The 18,430-nt window shown below is 46.3% G+C and overlaps 1 protein-coding gene across 7 annotated transcripts in view; it reads left to right on the top strand.

The window, feature by feature from the left end:
• The window catches only part of DCC (DCC netrin 1 receptor), a 583,792-nt gene that overhangs the window by 475,880 nt on the left and 89,482 nt on the right, over positions 1-18,430 (top strand). For all 7 annotated transcript variants that reach the window (XM_072134166.1, XM_072134174.1, XM_072134157.1 and 4 more), the window contains exons 13-14: positions 7,476-7,617; positions 12,504-12,614. In XM_072134166.1, coding sequence (XP_071990267.1) covers positions 7,476-7,617; positions 12,504-12,614 — 253 coding nt within the window. The remainder of the gene's footprint in view (positions 1-7,475; positions 7,618-12,503; positions 12,615-18,430) is intronic.

Raw genomic sequence — 18,430 nt, 5'->3', positions numbered from 1 at the left:
CCTCCCGGGGACAACCCCTTTCCTCAGAGCTCCTACACTTCAGATTGTCCCTCACACACAGCTTTCCATGGAAGCAGCGCCAAGCCAAGTCCCAAAACTTCAAGGGGATCCTGATGGAATTCAAAAGACCTAAACCCACCCCAAGATCCCGACTTGGGCAATCCCTGAGGGCCAGAGGCTTCTGGAAACGGGCAAACAGAACCCTCCTGTCAAGGAGTTTCCTCGACAAAGTCCTGATCTCCCACATTCCCAGACCCCACCGGCGAATCACCTTCAGAACCGGGGTAGCGTAAGCCGGAAGATGCCCATGCGGTGTACGAAGATCCTTCACTTGTCCTCCTGTCTCCCATTCCTGGAAGAAAGGCCGAAACCATCCCCTGCAGGAGTATACCCACGGAGGAGCCCTCTCTTTCCAGAGGTTTGCAACATTGATCTTAAGAAAGGTATTCACTAGGAACACCACAGGGTTGACCATACACAACCCTCCTTGTCTCCTCGTGCGGTAAGTAACCTCCCTCTTGATAAGGTTCAGCCTATTCCCCCATAACAGCTGGAAGAACAGACTGTACACCCGAGTCCAGAGGGGCTCTGGCAACATGCACACACTGCCCAGATATATCAGCAATGGGAGCAGGTAAGTTTTAATCAAGTTCACCCTTTCCCTGAGGGTCAAAGACCAACCCTTCCACTGGTCCACCCTCTGAGCGGCGATCTTAAGCCTGCTGTCCCAGTTTTGCATGGGGTAATCCCCCTGGCCAAATTCGATGCCGAGAACTTTGGCAGAGTCTTGGGGCCCTGGAAGAGTGTCCGGGAGATCAAAGCCTGGATCCCCCTCTCCCAGCCAGAGACTCTCACACTTATCCCGGTTGATCTTGGACCCAGAAGCCTCTGAGTAGCGGTCAACCTCTGACATCACCCATTGCGCCTCCCCTCTCGAGGACACAAAAACGGTGACATCATCGGCATAGGCTACCACCCTTAGAGTGGCTTCCGGTGCCGCCTGGTCCATCCCGACTCCCACCAACGGCCCACGATCAACCCTCCTAAGGAATGGGTCAATCGCGAACACGTATAAAAGTGGGCTCAGAGGACAACCCTGGCGAACACCAGACCCGACCTCAAAAGGGCGGCCAATCCAACCGTTCACAAGCGGGAAACTCTCTGCCCCTGCGTACAAAACTTTCAGCCAATTGACAAACTCCCCCGGCAGGCCATACCTCAGAAGGACAGACCAGAGGTACTCGTGGTTAACCCGATCAAACGCTTTTGCCTGATCCAAGGACAGCAAGTACCCCTTCCAGTTACCAGCCCTGCCCTGCTCCACTGCCTCCCGGACACAAAGCACAGCACTAAATGTACTGCGGCCTGGAACAGAGCAGTGCTGGGTCCCCGAAAGGAGCCGGGGTGCAAACTGCACCAGCCGATTAAACAGCACCTTTGCCAAAACCTTTCTGTCCGTATTGAGAAGCGCTATGGGACGCCAGTTCTCAATACGAGATCGGTCCTTACCCTTTGACAGGATGATCAGGGCAGACCTCCTCATTGACTTCGGCAGAGCGCCCGAGGAAAGACACTCATTGAATACCTCAGTCAAGAGGGGAACCAAGGCGTCCTTAAAGGTCTTATAAAACTCAGATGTTAAGCCATCCGGACCTGGCGATTTCTTGAGGGCGAGCCCTTCAATCGCCCGGCTGACTTCCTCTTCCCTGATCAGCTCTGTCAAAACATCAAGAGAGGGGTCTACTCCTGGCTCAGGGACAGTTTCTGCCAGGAAAGCCGACATCACATCCCGATCTAGATCCTTCCTGCCCAAGAGGTGTGAGTAGAAGGATCTGACGACCTCCAGGATCCCTGATCTGGACCTTTTCAGGGATCCCGTACTGTCAACCAGTCCTGTGACAACTTTACCATTCACTGACATCTTGCAGTTTCTGTAAGGGTCGGGCGAGCGGTATTTCCCGTAATCCCTCTCAAAAACCAAAGATGCGTGTCTATCGTACTGACACCTCTTCAGCAAGGATTTCACTCTGGAGATGTCCTCACGACTACCTCCAGTCGAGACGAGATGCTCGAGTTTCCTCCTCAGGCCCTGATACAGGCGGTACCTGTCCAGGCTCCTGAGGCTCGAGAGCTGGCGGAAGAATCTCGCCACCCTTTTCTTGAGCATCTCCCACCACTCTGACTTACTGCTACAAAGGCCCAGCAATGGTACCTGGCTCTGAAGAAAGTCCTCAAAGGATTGTCTTATCTCTGCTTCTTCCAGGAGAGACGAATTGAGCTTCCAGTAGCCTCTTCCCATCCGGGGGGTCTCTGTAACATTCAGAGAAAACAAAATTAAACAGTGATCGGAGAACTCCACCTCAACAACGGACACTGCTGAAGAGATGGCTTCCTCCTTTAAATAAAACCTGTCTATTCTAGACCTGCAGCTACCCCTATAATAGGTGAACCCCGCGTGGCCTGGGGTGTGCCGGATGTGGACATCCACCAGGCGAGCCTCACTAGCTATGCTATTAAGAGCGACGCTATCATAAGTCAGCTTGTCTCTGGAACCTCCCCTATCCTGGGACCACGTGACAGCATTGAAGTCCCCTCCAAAGACCACCTGCCGACTTGTAAAAAGGTAGGGCTTGATCCTCATAAAGAGACACTTCCTGTCCCACTTGGACTGGGGACCATAGATGTTAATTAGGCGAAGTTCTTGTCCCTTCATGAGGACATCCAGGATCAGGCACCTCCCCATTTCTAACTCAATAATTCGTCGGCATTCTACCGGTGCGGTAAAAAGGACCGCCACTCCGCTATACGGCTCGGCCGCAAGAGACCAATAGGAAGGCCCATGTCTCCATTCCCTCTTAGCTTTAAACACGGCCGCCAAATCTGGCAGCCTGGTCTCCTGCAAAAATAAAATGTCGGCTTCAACGCGGCCGAGAAAATCAAAGGCCGCAAATCTAGCCGCATCAGACTTAATGCTGGCGACATTAATGGACGCCAGCGTCAACGGAGTGGGTGCCGCCATCATGAGTGATTGAGTTAGACGGCTTTTTTCTTACTACCTCCCTTCCCTCTACTGTCCTCTGAAGATGAACCCTTTTGCCTTTTCCCTTCAGAATTGGGGCAACTTCTTTTTAACGAAATTGAGGTGTCCATGTTATTACTGGCCCCCAAGGACCCACCCGGACCACCCTCTCCTTCGTCCTTGTCTCCTGACTCTGAGTCAGTCTCCCACTCTGAGGACCCAGCATCCCCAGAGGATAGAGACTCGGCGCCCCCTGCAGGCTGCTCCGCCGCCACCTCCAGAACCCCACCCTCAGCCTCTCCTTCCGAGGAGGCGATCTCATCGAGGGTGAGGAACCGGTTGGAAAGCTCAACCAGAGGGGAGGAAATTTTCCCTTCCTTAGGTACCTTAGATACACCGCGTTTTTTCTTTTTCTGCTTGCGCTTATTTTCTAGCCAAATCCTGTTATCCTCATCCATACTCTCATAATGGGAGGACGTGGAGGACATGGCACCTTTCTCGCGCTCCATCCTCCTGACCTCCTCATCCAACTCATCATCCCTCAGGGCCTCAGTAGCATGACCAGCCTCTGAGGAAGGACCAAGGGTCACCCCAGCAACCTGAGGTTTCCCCAGTTCTCTCCCTTTTTGTCTGGCTTCAAGCCGCCTCAACTGAGAAGGTGACTTATTCTTACTTTTCTTCACAGGCCCCTCAGCTCCTCCACCTCTGCTGGTACCTTCCCCAGCAGAAGCAACCTCATGGCTCTCCTTCACTGTGGTCACAACCGCATTGGCAAAGGAGCGAGGACAACGGCTGAAAGGGTGACCGAGCTCACCACACAGGTTACACCTAATGTCCTTACAGGATGCAGCGAGATGACCTAGCCCACCACACAAAGCGCACTTCTGCACTTGGCAGCTGGCGCTAAAGTGTGTGGGGTCACCGCACCTGTGACAGACCTTCGGCTGCCCCTGGTAGAAAATCAGGATTCTGTCCCGCCCAAGAAAGGCTGAAGAAGGAATGTGGGCGACCGTGCCGCCTGAACACTTCAACTTCATCATGAAGGTCCAGGCTCCAGACCAAATGCCAAATTCATCGCGGTTTTTCTGAGGTACCTGAACTACTTCGCCATAACGACTTAGCCACGTCATGATGTCCATGCAAGAAAGTGACTCGTTACGGGTCAAAACGGTCACCTTCTTGACTGTGTTTTGGCGAGACACTGCTTGCACAGCAAAGTCTCGCCATGCGGGCTCGTTCTTTGCCAGCTCATAATTCGACCAGAAGAGCTCTAAGCCCTCCGGCCGAACAAAGCTGACATCGAACTCCGGAGTACCATAAGGATGTATCAGGGCAAAGATGTCACTAGCCCTGAAGTTCATCTTCAGGAGGAGCTCCACCACCCTTGACCTGGGTGGGCATGCGTCACTGCCCCTCCAGCGAAGACGAACCACATTCCTACGGGAAGCACCGGGCCCAGTTGTGGGTAAAGACCATACAGTCTCTCCCCCCCTTTTCTCTTGGAAGGCTGCCAGGCCATGCCTGTCTGTCCAGAAGGACAGATCAACATCTCTCCCCTCTACATTGATTGACTTTTCCCCTCTCCTGAGAGCCTCCAGAAGACGCCTTTGCAAAACGCTATTCCCAGAGCCAGGAGACAAGGAGTTAACCCCACTTGCCCCAGCGGTGACACTCGCATAGCTCCTTATGGGAGCGGCCACCACTGGGGGTGCAGATGGTCCAGCACGCACACCAGGATCACCCCCCTCAGCACCATTCACCACCCCAACATTCACCACACTATGTACAATACTGCCTCGCTTCCTTGCATCACTCACACCAGCTGGGCCAGGAGGACCTGGGGTTGCCTCGGCGTCACTGGACACTGGGGGTAGAGCCACCTCCATAGCTGATACAGCCTGAGAAGAGGCAGCTCCAACCCCGATCTTACTTGTGCCCTCTGCCTCATTGGCATTAACCCCTTGTTGACCAGCTGTTTTAATGTTTGAGCACCGCTGCTCGCTAGATGCATGAGGTCTCTTTTCTTTATGAAGTCCGGACAGTCTCTTGTTACCATCTCCTGGGTCAGATGATCCAATGCAAAATAATATTTTTCCTGCACCCTTTCCTGCAGGTTGCACAGGACGCTTGGGAGGCGCCGCACTACAAGCCCCAGCAGCCCCATCACACTGCCGCTGCTTACCGGAGCAAGCAACAGCCACAGCGCTAGGGGCCACAGGAGCCACCGCCACTGCCCCTGGCACAGGGCCACCCCCCCTCCCACTGGGGGGCAGCGCACAGTACCAGGACCTGCTGGATCGCCCTCACTGTCCGGCCTTTCAGCCGATGCCTTCCCTGCACCATCCTTGCTACTACAAACAAGGCTGGTGCTCTGCGCCATGATGGAACGTGGCTTTGCACTCTCCCCGCACCCTGGCACCGAGTCCACTGCAGGATTCGTGCTGGGCTGGGCAACGGGGCCTACACGACAGGCTGGCACTGCTGCCCGCCCGGAGGGAACAGGGAGGGGACGAAACACCAGATTCACCTCCTGAGACGCCTTGATCTTCTTGGCTCTCTTCTTTCTCTTTAGGTCGTCACCTGGCATATCATCGCCGAAGGAGAAGTTTTGGAGGTGAACTGGGGACTCGAGCTGACGTATTTGAGCCATTAGCGCCCCCCCCTGGCCGCTGTCATCACTTTCCTCCTCCAGGTTGGCAGAGCCGCAGCCTGATGGTAATGGCGCTTGCTCTGCAGGCAGCCTGTCGTGCGAGGCCTGCTGGTGTTGGCGCAGGCCACCAGACGGACACGGCAGGTCTTCCTCATCCTCCTCATCATCGCCATCATCCGCCTGGATCTGAAGCCCCTTCAGCTTTCTCAGCTGCTCCTGGCGCATGTCATCAAACCTGGCGTCGTTTTCAAGTTTTTCACGAAACGGACCGCTGTGCTCACGGATAAGATGACGCTTTTCCTGCAGAGCGGTGACCTCGGCTTTTAGTCTGTCTATGGTAGTAAGAAGATCAGACTTTTTCTTCTTAGTGGCCACCCCCGCTAGGGCCAAGGTCTCCCTTATCTCCTCCTGGAGCCTATTCATCGCCTTGCCAGCTTCCTCGTACTCACGGAGGTGCTCAGCAATCCGGGAGCCATAGATGGAAGCAGACTCCCGGGCCTTAAGATCACCCCATGCTTTTTGCACACCTCCGTGAGCACCCAGCTTTTCAGCTGAACCACCCAGCTTTCCCGCACAGTCACTCAGCTTTCCAGGAGGAGCACTCAGGCTGATGTTACTTGCCTTGATCTTCTGTGAACCGGAGACCTTGCGGCTTCCCTGGGTCTTGGGGGTGGCAGCCGAGGTCACATCGCTGCGTCCTTGGCTCCGGGCAGATCTTCTCACCCCTTCTGCTTTGGCCGGTAACTTGTTTCTCCTGCCCCCCGCCGGCCTGGTCCGGGAGACAGGAGCCTGGGACTTTCCTGCTTGATTCATCCCAGAAAACCCACTCCCTCCCTGGGGAGGAGAGAGCAGGCCTGGGTGGATGGAGATTGCTCCAGGTGGTGCAGGAGCTCAGCAGCACACAACCACACCCACAGCAGTTCACAGCAAAATGAGTCAGCACGAGCTATTCTGCTGCTGGTGCAGTCACTGTGTACATACGTGACATTACTTATCCTCTACTGATCCTGAGTTACATCCTGTACTATACCCCAGAGCTGCGCTCACTATTCTGCTGCTGGTGCAGTCACTGTGTACATACGTGACATTACTTATCCTGTACTGATCCTGAGTTACATCCTGTATTATACTCCAGAGCTGCACTCATTATTCTGCTGCTAGTGCAGTCACTGTGTACATACATGACATTACTTATCCTGTACTGATCCTGAGTTACATCCTGTATTATACCCCAGAGCTGCACTCACTATTCTGCTGCTGGTGCAGTCACTGTGTACAAACATGACATTACTTATCCTGTACTGATCCTGAGTTACATCCTGTATTATACTCCAGAGCTGCACTCACTATTCTGCTGCTGGTGCAGTCACTGTGTACATACATGACAATACTTATACTGTACTCATCCTGAGTTACATCCTGTATTATGCTCCAGAGCTGCACTCACTATTCTGCTGCTGGTGCAGTCACTGTGTACATACATGACATTACTTATCCTGTACTGATCCTGAGTTACATCCTGTATTATACTCCAGAGCTGCACTCACTATTCTGCTGATTACTATTTATAACAGGCAGTTTGTTTTCCAAGATTACATTACTGTATAGTATCTGGTTTGAAGACTAAACCTCACAAAATCTAGATCCTCATTACACAATCTATACAGAGAGCTATCTAGAGTATTCTGGAAGATTTCAGCTCTGAAGCATGTAGAATTGTTAATGCAGCACTGGAATATATAGATCTAAGCAAAAATCTTTGCAGAGCACAGGTTTCAATTGCATCTCTCTTTTATTGTTCTTCAGAGTATTAAGGTGAGCTGGTTGCCGCCCCCCTCCGGGACACAGAATGGATTTATTACCGGCTACAAAATCCGTTATAGAAAGACCACACGGCGGGGAGAGCTGGAGACTATAGAACCCAATAATCTTTGGTACTTGTTCACAGGTGAGTGATTGCAGGTTATAATCCTTACATTTAAGCCTGAGTTTAATAAGTCATATATTGTATATAGAGTAAGTATAATGTACTGGAAGTAGTCCTAATAAAATTGCAACATTGTAACAATATATGAAAACATATCATTCACCATTGTATCGGAATTGCTGCATTGCTAGTAAAATTCATTGAAATTTTAGAATGTAAAGGATGGGGGTCATCCAGATTTGGGTAATTTTGCATGTGAAAGCAACATGCACATACATTATTTTGTATTATGTACTAGAGATGAACTGACCCAATCGTTTGGATCAGAGTTCAGGTTCAGCCACATATGACATATTGGCGGATTGGGACTATGGGACACTCTCTGGCCAATCACAGTCATGGCTAGTTGGATTAGCTGTTCGGCCGCCAATCCGGCAATATGGTATTGCAACTCAGCCCAAAACAGGCTACAGGATGTTTCTAGCCTGTAAAGGTCAAGAGGTCAGGAATGTGGAGTACCCTTGAAACTTGTCCCATATGTCCCATATGAAGTCCACAATTAGTACCAACCCCTAAATGCAGCAAAATAGATAGCTTAGACTGGACAGTATAGCAATGTCCACCATAACGGTTGAGCACCCATAGAATCTCCAGTATCACACAAGGTATCAACCAACATAGGACCTAATGTAAATGTGTGCTTAGCTGCAGTACCCTAGATTGGCCACAACACAATGGTTGGAGCCAACTCTTTCTAGTTGTTTAGGCTCTACAGTTTTGGTTCCAGAGACTGCCAGTTAGTCGCTGGGGGTTCCATTGTTGGACCCCAATGAATCTTATTAAATAACGTATTCTAAGGACAGGTCACCCTGAGATGAGCGAATCATCCAAGGTTTGATTCATGGAAGAAGCTTCATCAAATTTTACAAAATATTCATCTTAAGTCCAAATTAAATTGATACAAACCAATGAGGTTCCAATGATCTTCGAGATGGTGTCTAAAAATTCTAGATTTATACCGAGTCATCTCTCAAATCCTTTCCGCAGTGAGGACAACCCCTTTAATAGAGTCTACACTAAAGTCTTCCATTAGTAGGTTTTCCTCTAGAATATCAAAACCTCTTTAATTTCCCCTCAACAAGTTATTTTTTAATTTAGAAGCTGAGATGAACTGAGCTGAAATTAGCCTGATCTTCCCGTGGCGCAGAGCACCCGCAGTCTCTTGCCAGATGTTTATCAGGATTGATCTTCATATTACGCCTCTATTATTGGAATTCAATGTCAGGGGCGATCTGTCTGTCAAAAAGAGATGTATCAGTGAGGTCTTTAAATGAAAGGGAAGACTGAGGTAATTGGAAAGCCGGATACATCGATAGAACAAGGACTCTTCTCACCGTACCAAGCAGCTGACCTTCCAACTCAAGTGCAGAAGATATAGAATCCAACCTTCTCAATATGCAGTATCCTTCTGATTAGGAAACAGGAAAGGAAATATGGAGAAGATTGGAAACCCTTAGACTAGTTCAGTCATACCTAAGGACATGATCTTATGCCACAAACAGGTGACTACAAGCCACCATAGATCCGCACAGATGAGATATCTATGGTGGCTTCCGACATGTTCTTCATTAGTTTTCTTTATGACTGCACATTTGCCAAGATGAATCGTCAAAGTTGCGCAGTTCTTAGAAAGAACACGATCCTCAGTACAGACAATCCATAGCTGAACGGTGGATGGCCAACACCAAGCTTTGCCCTCAGCAGCTGCTTGGCACCACATAGACAGAGATCATGGAGCCAGAAGCTCTAGGTTCTGGCTGGGAGTCTTCGCTGCCACCTAAAATGTGGCACAAAACAGCTCTCGGGTGTGGGCACGGATGACAGCCTCCAACCAATCAACGAGTAATAACCTAAACTTATTCCTGGAAAAGTCATTTAAAAAGAAAATCAGTAAGTATCGCCTGAGTAGGTACTCCATGTAGGTACATAAGAGTAATTGTACCCTAAATAGCTACCTAGTGCCCTAAAAATAGTTCCCTTAGACTTACTTGTAGAAAAGCTTGGATGCTGTTTCTCTTGTGGGGCAAAACGAAGACATATTAAAGGGAGACCTTAAACGTTTGCTATAGGATCCCCAATCTTCTATGTGTACAGTAGACAGTTTCTAGAGGAAGATCCACCATTTTGTTGTAATACTCTAAAACTAGGTTGAGCAAGTCTTCTAAATTGGTCACCTCCAAACATATGAAACAATAGGACAGTAGAGTAATGATAAGATGACATTCTGGACCAGATGATTGACTCTCTGATCTCTCTGTTACAAATATGGGGATCCTCTGGATGATCCGATAAAACAATGATGTATTATGAGGACCCGTCATCTATCGTCTCCTAGGAAAAAGACCCTTGTAGCTTTCAACTCCAGTTGGACTTCTTGGCAACATCTCTGTGTTACATTTTGTGCCTTATGGAGGATACTCTGGTGGTCCAGTTCTACCCTGCGATACACAGTATTAATGAGTTAATAGAGGGTGTCCGCTGTTTAGGTTCCTCATGTCTTGGGCAAAAGTGGAGAGTGGTTATAAAGAATATTTGCTCCCCCGGAGGACCTGTTCTCTATTACACAGACAATCCAATCCCTGGTATGGACTCTATGTAATACTTCAATTCACCTATAGGGGCACTGCAGGGAAACTAAACACCTACTCATAGGTGTTCCTTACAGATCGCTGGATTCAACCCTGTATGGATTGTCCAAAGCAAAAAGTTTCAGGAGAAAATATTCTCAATATTCTGGAGTTTGGGTCACTTTGACTGTCCTTGCTTGAGGCATTAAATATTTAAAAATCCTACATTTTAATGGCCGTCGTCATTTATAATAACACCACGTTTCAGGATCCTTCCATTACTTTATGTAAGTGTGAAGCACCGATGGTCGATCTTCTCCGGTGATAGAACGTGGCTGAACATTTCAATGCGAAAAAGCTGTAAAATATAACTTTTTGTGTTTTTTATTAAAAAGTGACACGGCTTGATTGTTTAAGTGTCTCCTTTAAATGTTCCGCGTATTTCTTGTCTTAGTGAGTATATATTTTTTTTCCTGAATAATGAGACATCTGCCATAACAGGGTAATTTAAGTTGCACTTACAGCTTTAAATGCATTAGTCTTACAGGGAAGGATCGTGCAACTCAACTATAAAGTGGATCGTCTCAATGGGAATTATTTCTCTTTGGATGTTCTGCAAAAAACGTAAAACTTGCCAGACAAGAGGGGCTCCGATACAGAAAATCTCATAGGCAAAAGCCCAAATGTTGCCACTGGAGATGTGTGTTACTGCATCGGTACTCTTGATGTCATCATTGAGTTTTTGAGTGCTTGAAGCTTTGGGAATCAATCTAGATTTGTATCTCCGGGTAGATAGATAAAGAGGTGGGGCATCTTCACAGCGGAGAAGATGTTGGGACTAATTATAGTCACTGAATGGACTAGCTATAGCGTGCCAACCATGGGTAACATCTACATGGAGTTGGTTGGCCAGTCCGCTTTGTTCTCCCCATGTTTTGAAAGGTCTCCTCTGGATAGTTTGGTTACCCGCCACAATTCAAAAATGGTGGCTTCCATCAAATGGATTAAAAGGATAGGTCATCAATATTAGATTGGTGGAGGTGTCGAGCCGTTGGGTTTGGTAATGGTGACCTACTTACTTGGTGAAGAAGCTTGTATGTGGGGTTATTGTCTATTATACAGTTTTCAGGTTATGTTTGAAGGTTTGGAAGGTGGGGGGGGATAATTTGATGTGTTTGGTAGATTGTTCTAGGACAGTGATGGCGAACCTTTTAGAGACAGAGTGCCCAAACTACAACCGAAATCCACTTATTTACCTTGAAGTGCCAACATGAAAATGTAAGCAGTAACTTACTGCTACGTGTTCTTTCATATCTTTCAATTGTATCAGCCGCCTGAGGCCACCAGTTCAAAGAAGGAGGACAAATTCAGATTATCATTGTAGCTTCTCTCCAGGGTCTCTCTGTAAAGGAAGAATGGTCAGGTCCAGCATGATGACCTCCAAAGATAATGCAGTTCTGTCAAAACCTTCTCACTTTTCCCACAGTTTCAAACAGCCAACGAAGTGTCGAATACCGGTGAGAGCAGCATTCCTTAATTTGCCTGGGACTGCAGGGTTCAGTGTTTGGTGAACTCTGTCCTGAGGTGATGGTCTGAGTGCCCATGGAAAAGGCTCTGAGTGCCACCTCTGGCACCCGTGCCATAGGTTCGCCACCACTGATGAAGTTGTGGAGATGGTTGTAAAAAAGGGAGGGTAGTAGTAGACGATAGCAGAAGGTCATGTGAGGATCGGATATTACGTGGAGGAATGTACTGTCTGACTCCATCAGCATAGGCAATATTTAATGTGTGGTGTCCCAAACATGGACCCCAACGAATGGCAATTCTGGTTGCCCCCCCAGTGGCAGAACGGAGCAAGAATAACAGCTCTAATTTATACATAATGACTGATGCGGTTACCAAGTTCAGCTAATTGGTGGAGGTTCCAAATGTCCTACCACTATTAATTGGATATTTATGACCTATCCAATGTATAGGTCAACAATATCAAGTAGGCACCTTCCTCAAAGCACAGAAGCCCCTTTAAGAGAATTTCTACCACTTCTTTAAATTGTAGGTTTTCAACTAAAACTATCCCCTGTATAGAAAAATGACAATCTCTACACTTAGAATTTTATCTATGTGTATTGCTTAGGTTCACCTGCGGGGGCACTGCAGGAAACAGAACATACATTATGCTGTGTACGGTCATTGAAAGTCCATTATATTTCTATTTAATCTTTTGATTTTGTTCCAGCCTGACCTTTCATTGAGCGCATTGTGTGTATCTTTGTATTACAGGCTTTGAGAAGGGAAGCCAGTACAGCTTTCAGGTCTCTGCAATGACAGTGAATGGGACCGGTCCGTCATCTGACTGGTATACAACAGAAACGCCAGAGAACGACCTTGACGGTATGTGATTTATTGTCACTCCTCTTGAAATATATATACGGCAGTGTAAGGTTTTGCAGGTTATGTCTTGAGAATTAATTTATAAGGTCAGCAAGGTTTCTTAGGTTTATCATTCTATATTTGCAGAGTATCTACGTCTATTGTTGAACCAAGAAGTGTAGTCTTTCTAGAGGTTAATAGATAAGAACTAATGGTAGCAAAAAACAAATATAGAAAATTTGCCCCCATGGAGGTTGGACAATGTACAACTGTTATTGCATCTGTCTTTAGTTTGGGATAAAAAACATTATAATATGTAAACCAAGTCTTAAAGTTGCCATTTATAGAGCCGAACCCCAATGATCACCCCTAACAGGAAGACCTGCGATGCTTACTGGCCCCGATCGCGACTGTTCCGCTTTTAAAAGCCGCTAAAAGAGCCACCATTTTGTCAAGGGTTGCCGCTTCATGTGACATCATTGGGTGGGGGAAGGGGCAGTGATACCAAAGTAAATACCCGGCACAGGTAACCCCAGACTCCGAACTCGAACCCAAACTTCTGGCTGAAAACTGGGTTCAGGTCCAGTCATCACTAGTACTGCGGACTCCTATTTGTCCCATAATGGCAAATTATATCTTGACATTATCCAAATGTTGGTTTTCACTCTTCAGTTATCAGTGACAGGACTACTAGGCCTCTAACTTTCTGAGAAGTCCTCCTTCTGCTGGCAACTGTCCTAGATGGGTTAAAGGATATCATTGTGAAGCATGGCGGTCAGGCAGTGAATGTAGTAAGAGACAGGCATGGGTCAGGGCAGGCAGCAGTCAAGCAGAGTATAAGAGATATAAGCCAGAGGTTAGGGCAGGCAGCAGTCAAGCAGAGTATAAGAGATATAAGCCAGAGGTTAGGGCAGGCAGCTGCAGATCACAGTCAGGTAAAGTCGAGATTAAAAAGAAATGGAATACAGAATCATGGAGTAGAGACCGAGTAGTAGAGTCAGGGTAAGACAGACCCAGCCACTAATAGGGAGAGAAGAATCTTCTAGTTCAATTTTAACATCCAAAAAGTCTTAGAAAAAAGATATCTAAGGGGAGACCTCTTATGATGTATAAATACCTGAATGGGCAGCACAGAGATCTTTCCAAAAATCTTTTTATACCTAGCTCTAGAGCCAGGAGAGGGGGTAGTAAGATTATGGAGGTTGTTATGGTGGACTCTATGTACATGTTCAGTAGTAACCTGGAGGCTTTTCTTGAGAACATAAATATCACAGGTTATGGGAAATAAACTTCTGTTTAATCTTATGGGTTGGACTTGATGGACTATGCTCTCCAGAGCTTTGCTTTTGGAGAAATGATCTAGTCCTAGAATTGGATGAATATGGCTTCCACGTCCTTTGACCAAGCCAATCATGCACGTCTAGCCTAAGTTTGAATCATGAATAATGTAACAATATCTCTGATAGGCTTAGATGTGCTACAGGTTGACCATCAATGGTGGAAACAACCACCAATGTTACACCATCATAGATCCATCCATTGTTTTGGATCCGTACAGTTGAATTCAATTGCCGTTGAATAGGATGAAATTATTCGATTTTTTTCCGGATTTGGAACAAGTCTGAACATGAAAGTAAATAAACACCCAACTCTTTCCTTCGACCCCTAACATCTGTGATATTGAGGCACGCTTCAACTACTTTTTGCACTAGACTTTCAATCTCACTGATGCTTTGATGAAACCAGAGGGAGTCAAACACCTATTAGATGCTGAGAGTCCTCGGTGCGCCAGCCGCGTGGAGGCAGGGCTGCCAGACAGATTGTTAACGGCAGCTGCTCTTCAGCGTGTAGGATTCATGTTGCTCACCTCGCCTCCACTGTATTTCTGTTTGAAATGAGCCTCAGTAAGACAGACAGCACGTCGGAGAACTGCCGCTATTCCCTGCAGAGATCCCTTTTAATTAGTACATTTTGTTAAAGTGATTGGGAAACCACTAAAGAGTCAAGGTTCCCCGCAACGCTCCCTCGCGGTGGATGGCATCTGGGAAGATCTCAAATATTTATTTTTAGACTTCAGATTCCCGTAGGAACCCGGAGAGTCGTGCCTTTAAAAGGTTTTATTCAATTTGCCTAAGTGAAGATGTTCCAAAAGTCAGAGCATGTCAGAAGACATCTGAATGTAGGAAACGCACACGAAGGAACTTTCTACATTCAACTATTTCTTTTCAAAAGTAAAGAATACATAAAGAAAACAATTCTCTGTATCCCAGGAGATAAATCATGTCCCCCCCCCCCCCTTCCTCCTCCGCACTCTCCTGGATCTGGGTCTAAGACAACTAGCTGCAGCAGCATCCTCCACACTGCTCAGCAGCATGAAACTAAAATTATTAAAGGGATATTGATATCTATCCCATCCCATCAGCTCACCACATGACGGGTTTATCAATGTCACATTGGTTGGGATCACACATCTTCCACGGCTCCAGATCATGGAACAGACCTTTCCATTCTCTGCATAGTGGTCAGACCTGTTTACTGCAGTTTAGCCTAAAATCTAAGCTGCAGTGACTCAGTTTGGCCACTATACCGAGAAAGGCGCTTCCTGCTTCCTGTTCCATGCTCTCATTCAGCTTCAGCATCTGAGAACAGTTGATCCAAAGTTCTAGGTGTTGGACACACCAATATTATCAACATTATCAATATTGTTTAACTGGAAAACCCATTTAAGTTCTCTGTCTTAACTAAGCCTCTTCAGTTTGTCTGCAGCCAAAAATGGAGGAGATTAACATGTGGTAAACACTTGTCACCACATTTGCACATATACAGCCAGTGACAGGTTCCTATAGAGCTCTAATAACTGACTGACCCCCATCTTTTAGCTTAAAATTGTTATGCTTGCATCCCCATAAATCTCCTTTTATCTTATATTACCTGGCATCAGAGGGGGCGTGTCCTGCTCAGCCAGCCCCTCCCAGCTGATCCTCCCCATGCCTTATGCCTCCTAACTGGTCACATTTCATGTCATGTGACCAAAGTGACATGATCTCAGGTCCTTTAGCCTCTTAACAAAAGCAAACTGTACCCCGTGTATGTATCTGACCACATGAAGTCACAGCAGTCTCCATGGACTTCTACTCCTCTCCATCCTCCATGGAGGCTGCTGTGATTTCAGGTAATCACATACATGGGTTACAGTTTGTAATTGTTAGAAGGCTAAAGGACCTGGGATGATGTCACTCTGGTCACATGTCATAATTGTAACACAAGGCACCGTGTAAAATAATTGACATAATGGGGTAGATTTACTTACCCGGTCCATTCGCGATCCAGCGGCGCGTTCTCTGTGCTGGATTCGGGTCCGGCCGGGATTTATTAAGGTAGTTCCTTCGCCCGCCACCAGGTGGCGCTGCTGCGCTGAAAAGCATCTGAACGTGCTGGAGTTCACCGGCTCGGGCTGAGTGAAGGTAAGTGCAAGTCTTGCGACAGATTTTTTTTTTAAATGCGGCAGTTTTTCCGAATACGTCGGGTTTTCATTCGGCCACACCCCCTGATTTCTGCCTCGTGCACGCCGGCACCGATGCGCCAAAATCCGATCGCGGTCGCCAAAATCCGGGTGCAATTCAGGGGAAATCGGCGCAAATCGGAAATATTCGGGTAACACGTCGGGAAAACGCGAATCGGGCCTTTAGTAAATGACCCCCAATATTTCCCATCTGTACATAGAGCTTTTCATGTCTGTAGTTGAATATTAGCAGACAGTCCATCAGTACAAGGAGACAGAGCAGTGATTTGAAGAGACAAAGAGCTGTCAGTCACAATAATGGGGTGGGGCTCATTGCCAGCCTGAGAGAGAGAGAAGAGTCACAGATACCAGACATGAGTCACAAAAGCTAATTTGTATATCCGAAAACTTACAGAGGTAAGGTACAGAGCTTCACCGGCAGCTAATTTTACATGATATGGGGAGGACTTGTAGCCCTTTGTCAGCAGGGTGGTCCAAATCTGGTGACAGGTCCTCTTAAAATATGGTTAGGGGCAACTATATACATGAATAATATACATTAAGGCAGGTATTAGTACCAGTAAGAGCTCTCTAAGGTGGCAAAACTTCAGCAGAATATTTTTCCGACACTGTCAGCTAGATCCAAGAGGGATCATGTTACATTCTCTCCTATCATTCTGATGGAGGAGAGTGGCTTAGATCAATGATATGACCATAACAATTTCTATTTTCTGAGTATCTGTGCACTTGGTGTGGAGGTGTCATAGGGAAATAGGCACAATTCCTGCCTGTGAAATTGTACCTATTCAGGACTTGTACCCTTAAACAAGCCCTGATAAATCCGGCCATAGAGTTACATGACTTACATTCGGCATTCGTTGGTTTGCCGTTTTCTCGGATAACTTTTGATCAGCGTCCTCCTTGTGCATCTCATTTGCTCTGAATAATACATAGCATTTGCATTTTCCCTGAGGCTACATATATTTTGGCCAAGGAACTTGTACAGTCATCAGGAAACTGAAACTTTATTCCTCCTTTCGGGATTGTTAATAGAGATCTCAGAGGTGGCAAAGTTTATTATGCTGTTTTTTTTTTAAATATCTAGTTTCCTTATACTTTAGTTTCCTAGTAAATCTATCCTCTGTCCACCACTGTGCACAATACCGCCCCCTATCTTCAAAGGTTTTCTAAATATGTATATTTTGATTTAGTTTTTGTTGTATTTTTATGTTAGTGTTATTTTGGTCTATAGACTTTTTGTTTGTATTTTTTCTTAGTTTTTTAAGTGTATTTGTTCTTAGCCAGTAGTTGGAAAGTCATATTTGATTTTTGACTTTGTGATTTAAATTTCAGTCCCGGATGTTGACAGTCATTGGGGGAAATTATCAAGCTATATATTTTTTTTTTCACGCCAGTCTTGATACCGCCTTTTCCTGTCTTCATACTTAATCAGGGCAAAGGTCTTGCAACAATTGACTCCAAGAAGTGACCAATTGCCACAACTTTTTCCTGTACTGGCCACGCAACTTTTGAGAGGGGTCGAAAAACCTCCATTGAAGGTTTTTGCTACTTTTTCTAAACCAAATTGGGCATTATATTAATTGCACCCATAGCCAGTATTGTGTAATGTAGACTTTTAGTATAGATTTTCTTACCTTGCAGTTTTACAGTAGTGGAAGTCATATGACCTAATCAGACCATATCTATGGGTTCCACACAGTGATATATGGCTACTAATCAGAAGTTTTGATAACAGACTCTATAATACTAGCACAAAAACAAAAGAGATGTACAACACCCCAAGGTAGAGAAAAAGCCTAAAAACGTTACTTTTTAATGAAAATATAAAATCACAAAAAAACAACAAAAAAAACCTGAAGATTCTGGCACAAACAAAAACGTAAAACAGTACAAAAAGCGGAAAAAAATTACAATAGACGCTACATATTGGGAAAATGTTTGGGACTTTTTTAGTCCTTAGTCAAATAACACTAGTACCTATGATAGCTCTAAACTTTCCACTATCATATGGCACCAGACTATGACTTATCAGGGGATTATTTATTATTGGTTTTCCAGAATTTTTTTGCTATGAAAAAGTCTCAAAGTTGTAGCATTGAGGATTTTTGAGACTTTTCACTGCTAAAAAGTCTCACAGGACCATTCCCAATCTGGTGAAAACATAAAACTTCTACTAGTGCAACACCGTGCAAAACCAAATTCATGACTTTAGTCTTTCGCAAAAAGTCTCATAAAAAGTTACCCTAGCCCCCTGCTATGTGCTGGGACTTTTTATGCATTTTGAGACTTTTTTGGGACTTTTTGAAAACAAATA

This window comes from Engystomops pustulosus, chromosome 1 (genome assembly GCF_040894005.1).
Source record: "Engystomops pustulosus chromosome 1, aEngPut4.maternal, whole genome shotgun sequence".
NCBI lineage: Eukaryota > Metazoa > Chordata > Amphibia > Anura > Leptodactylidae > Engystomops > Engystomops pustulosus.
Note: the sequence above shows the minus strand (reverse complement) of the source record. Positions and strands in the feature narration are given on the sequence as shown.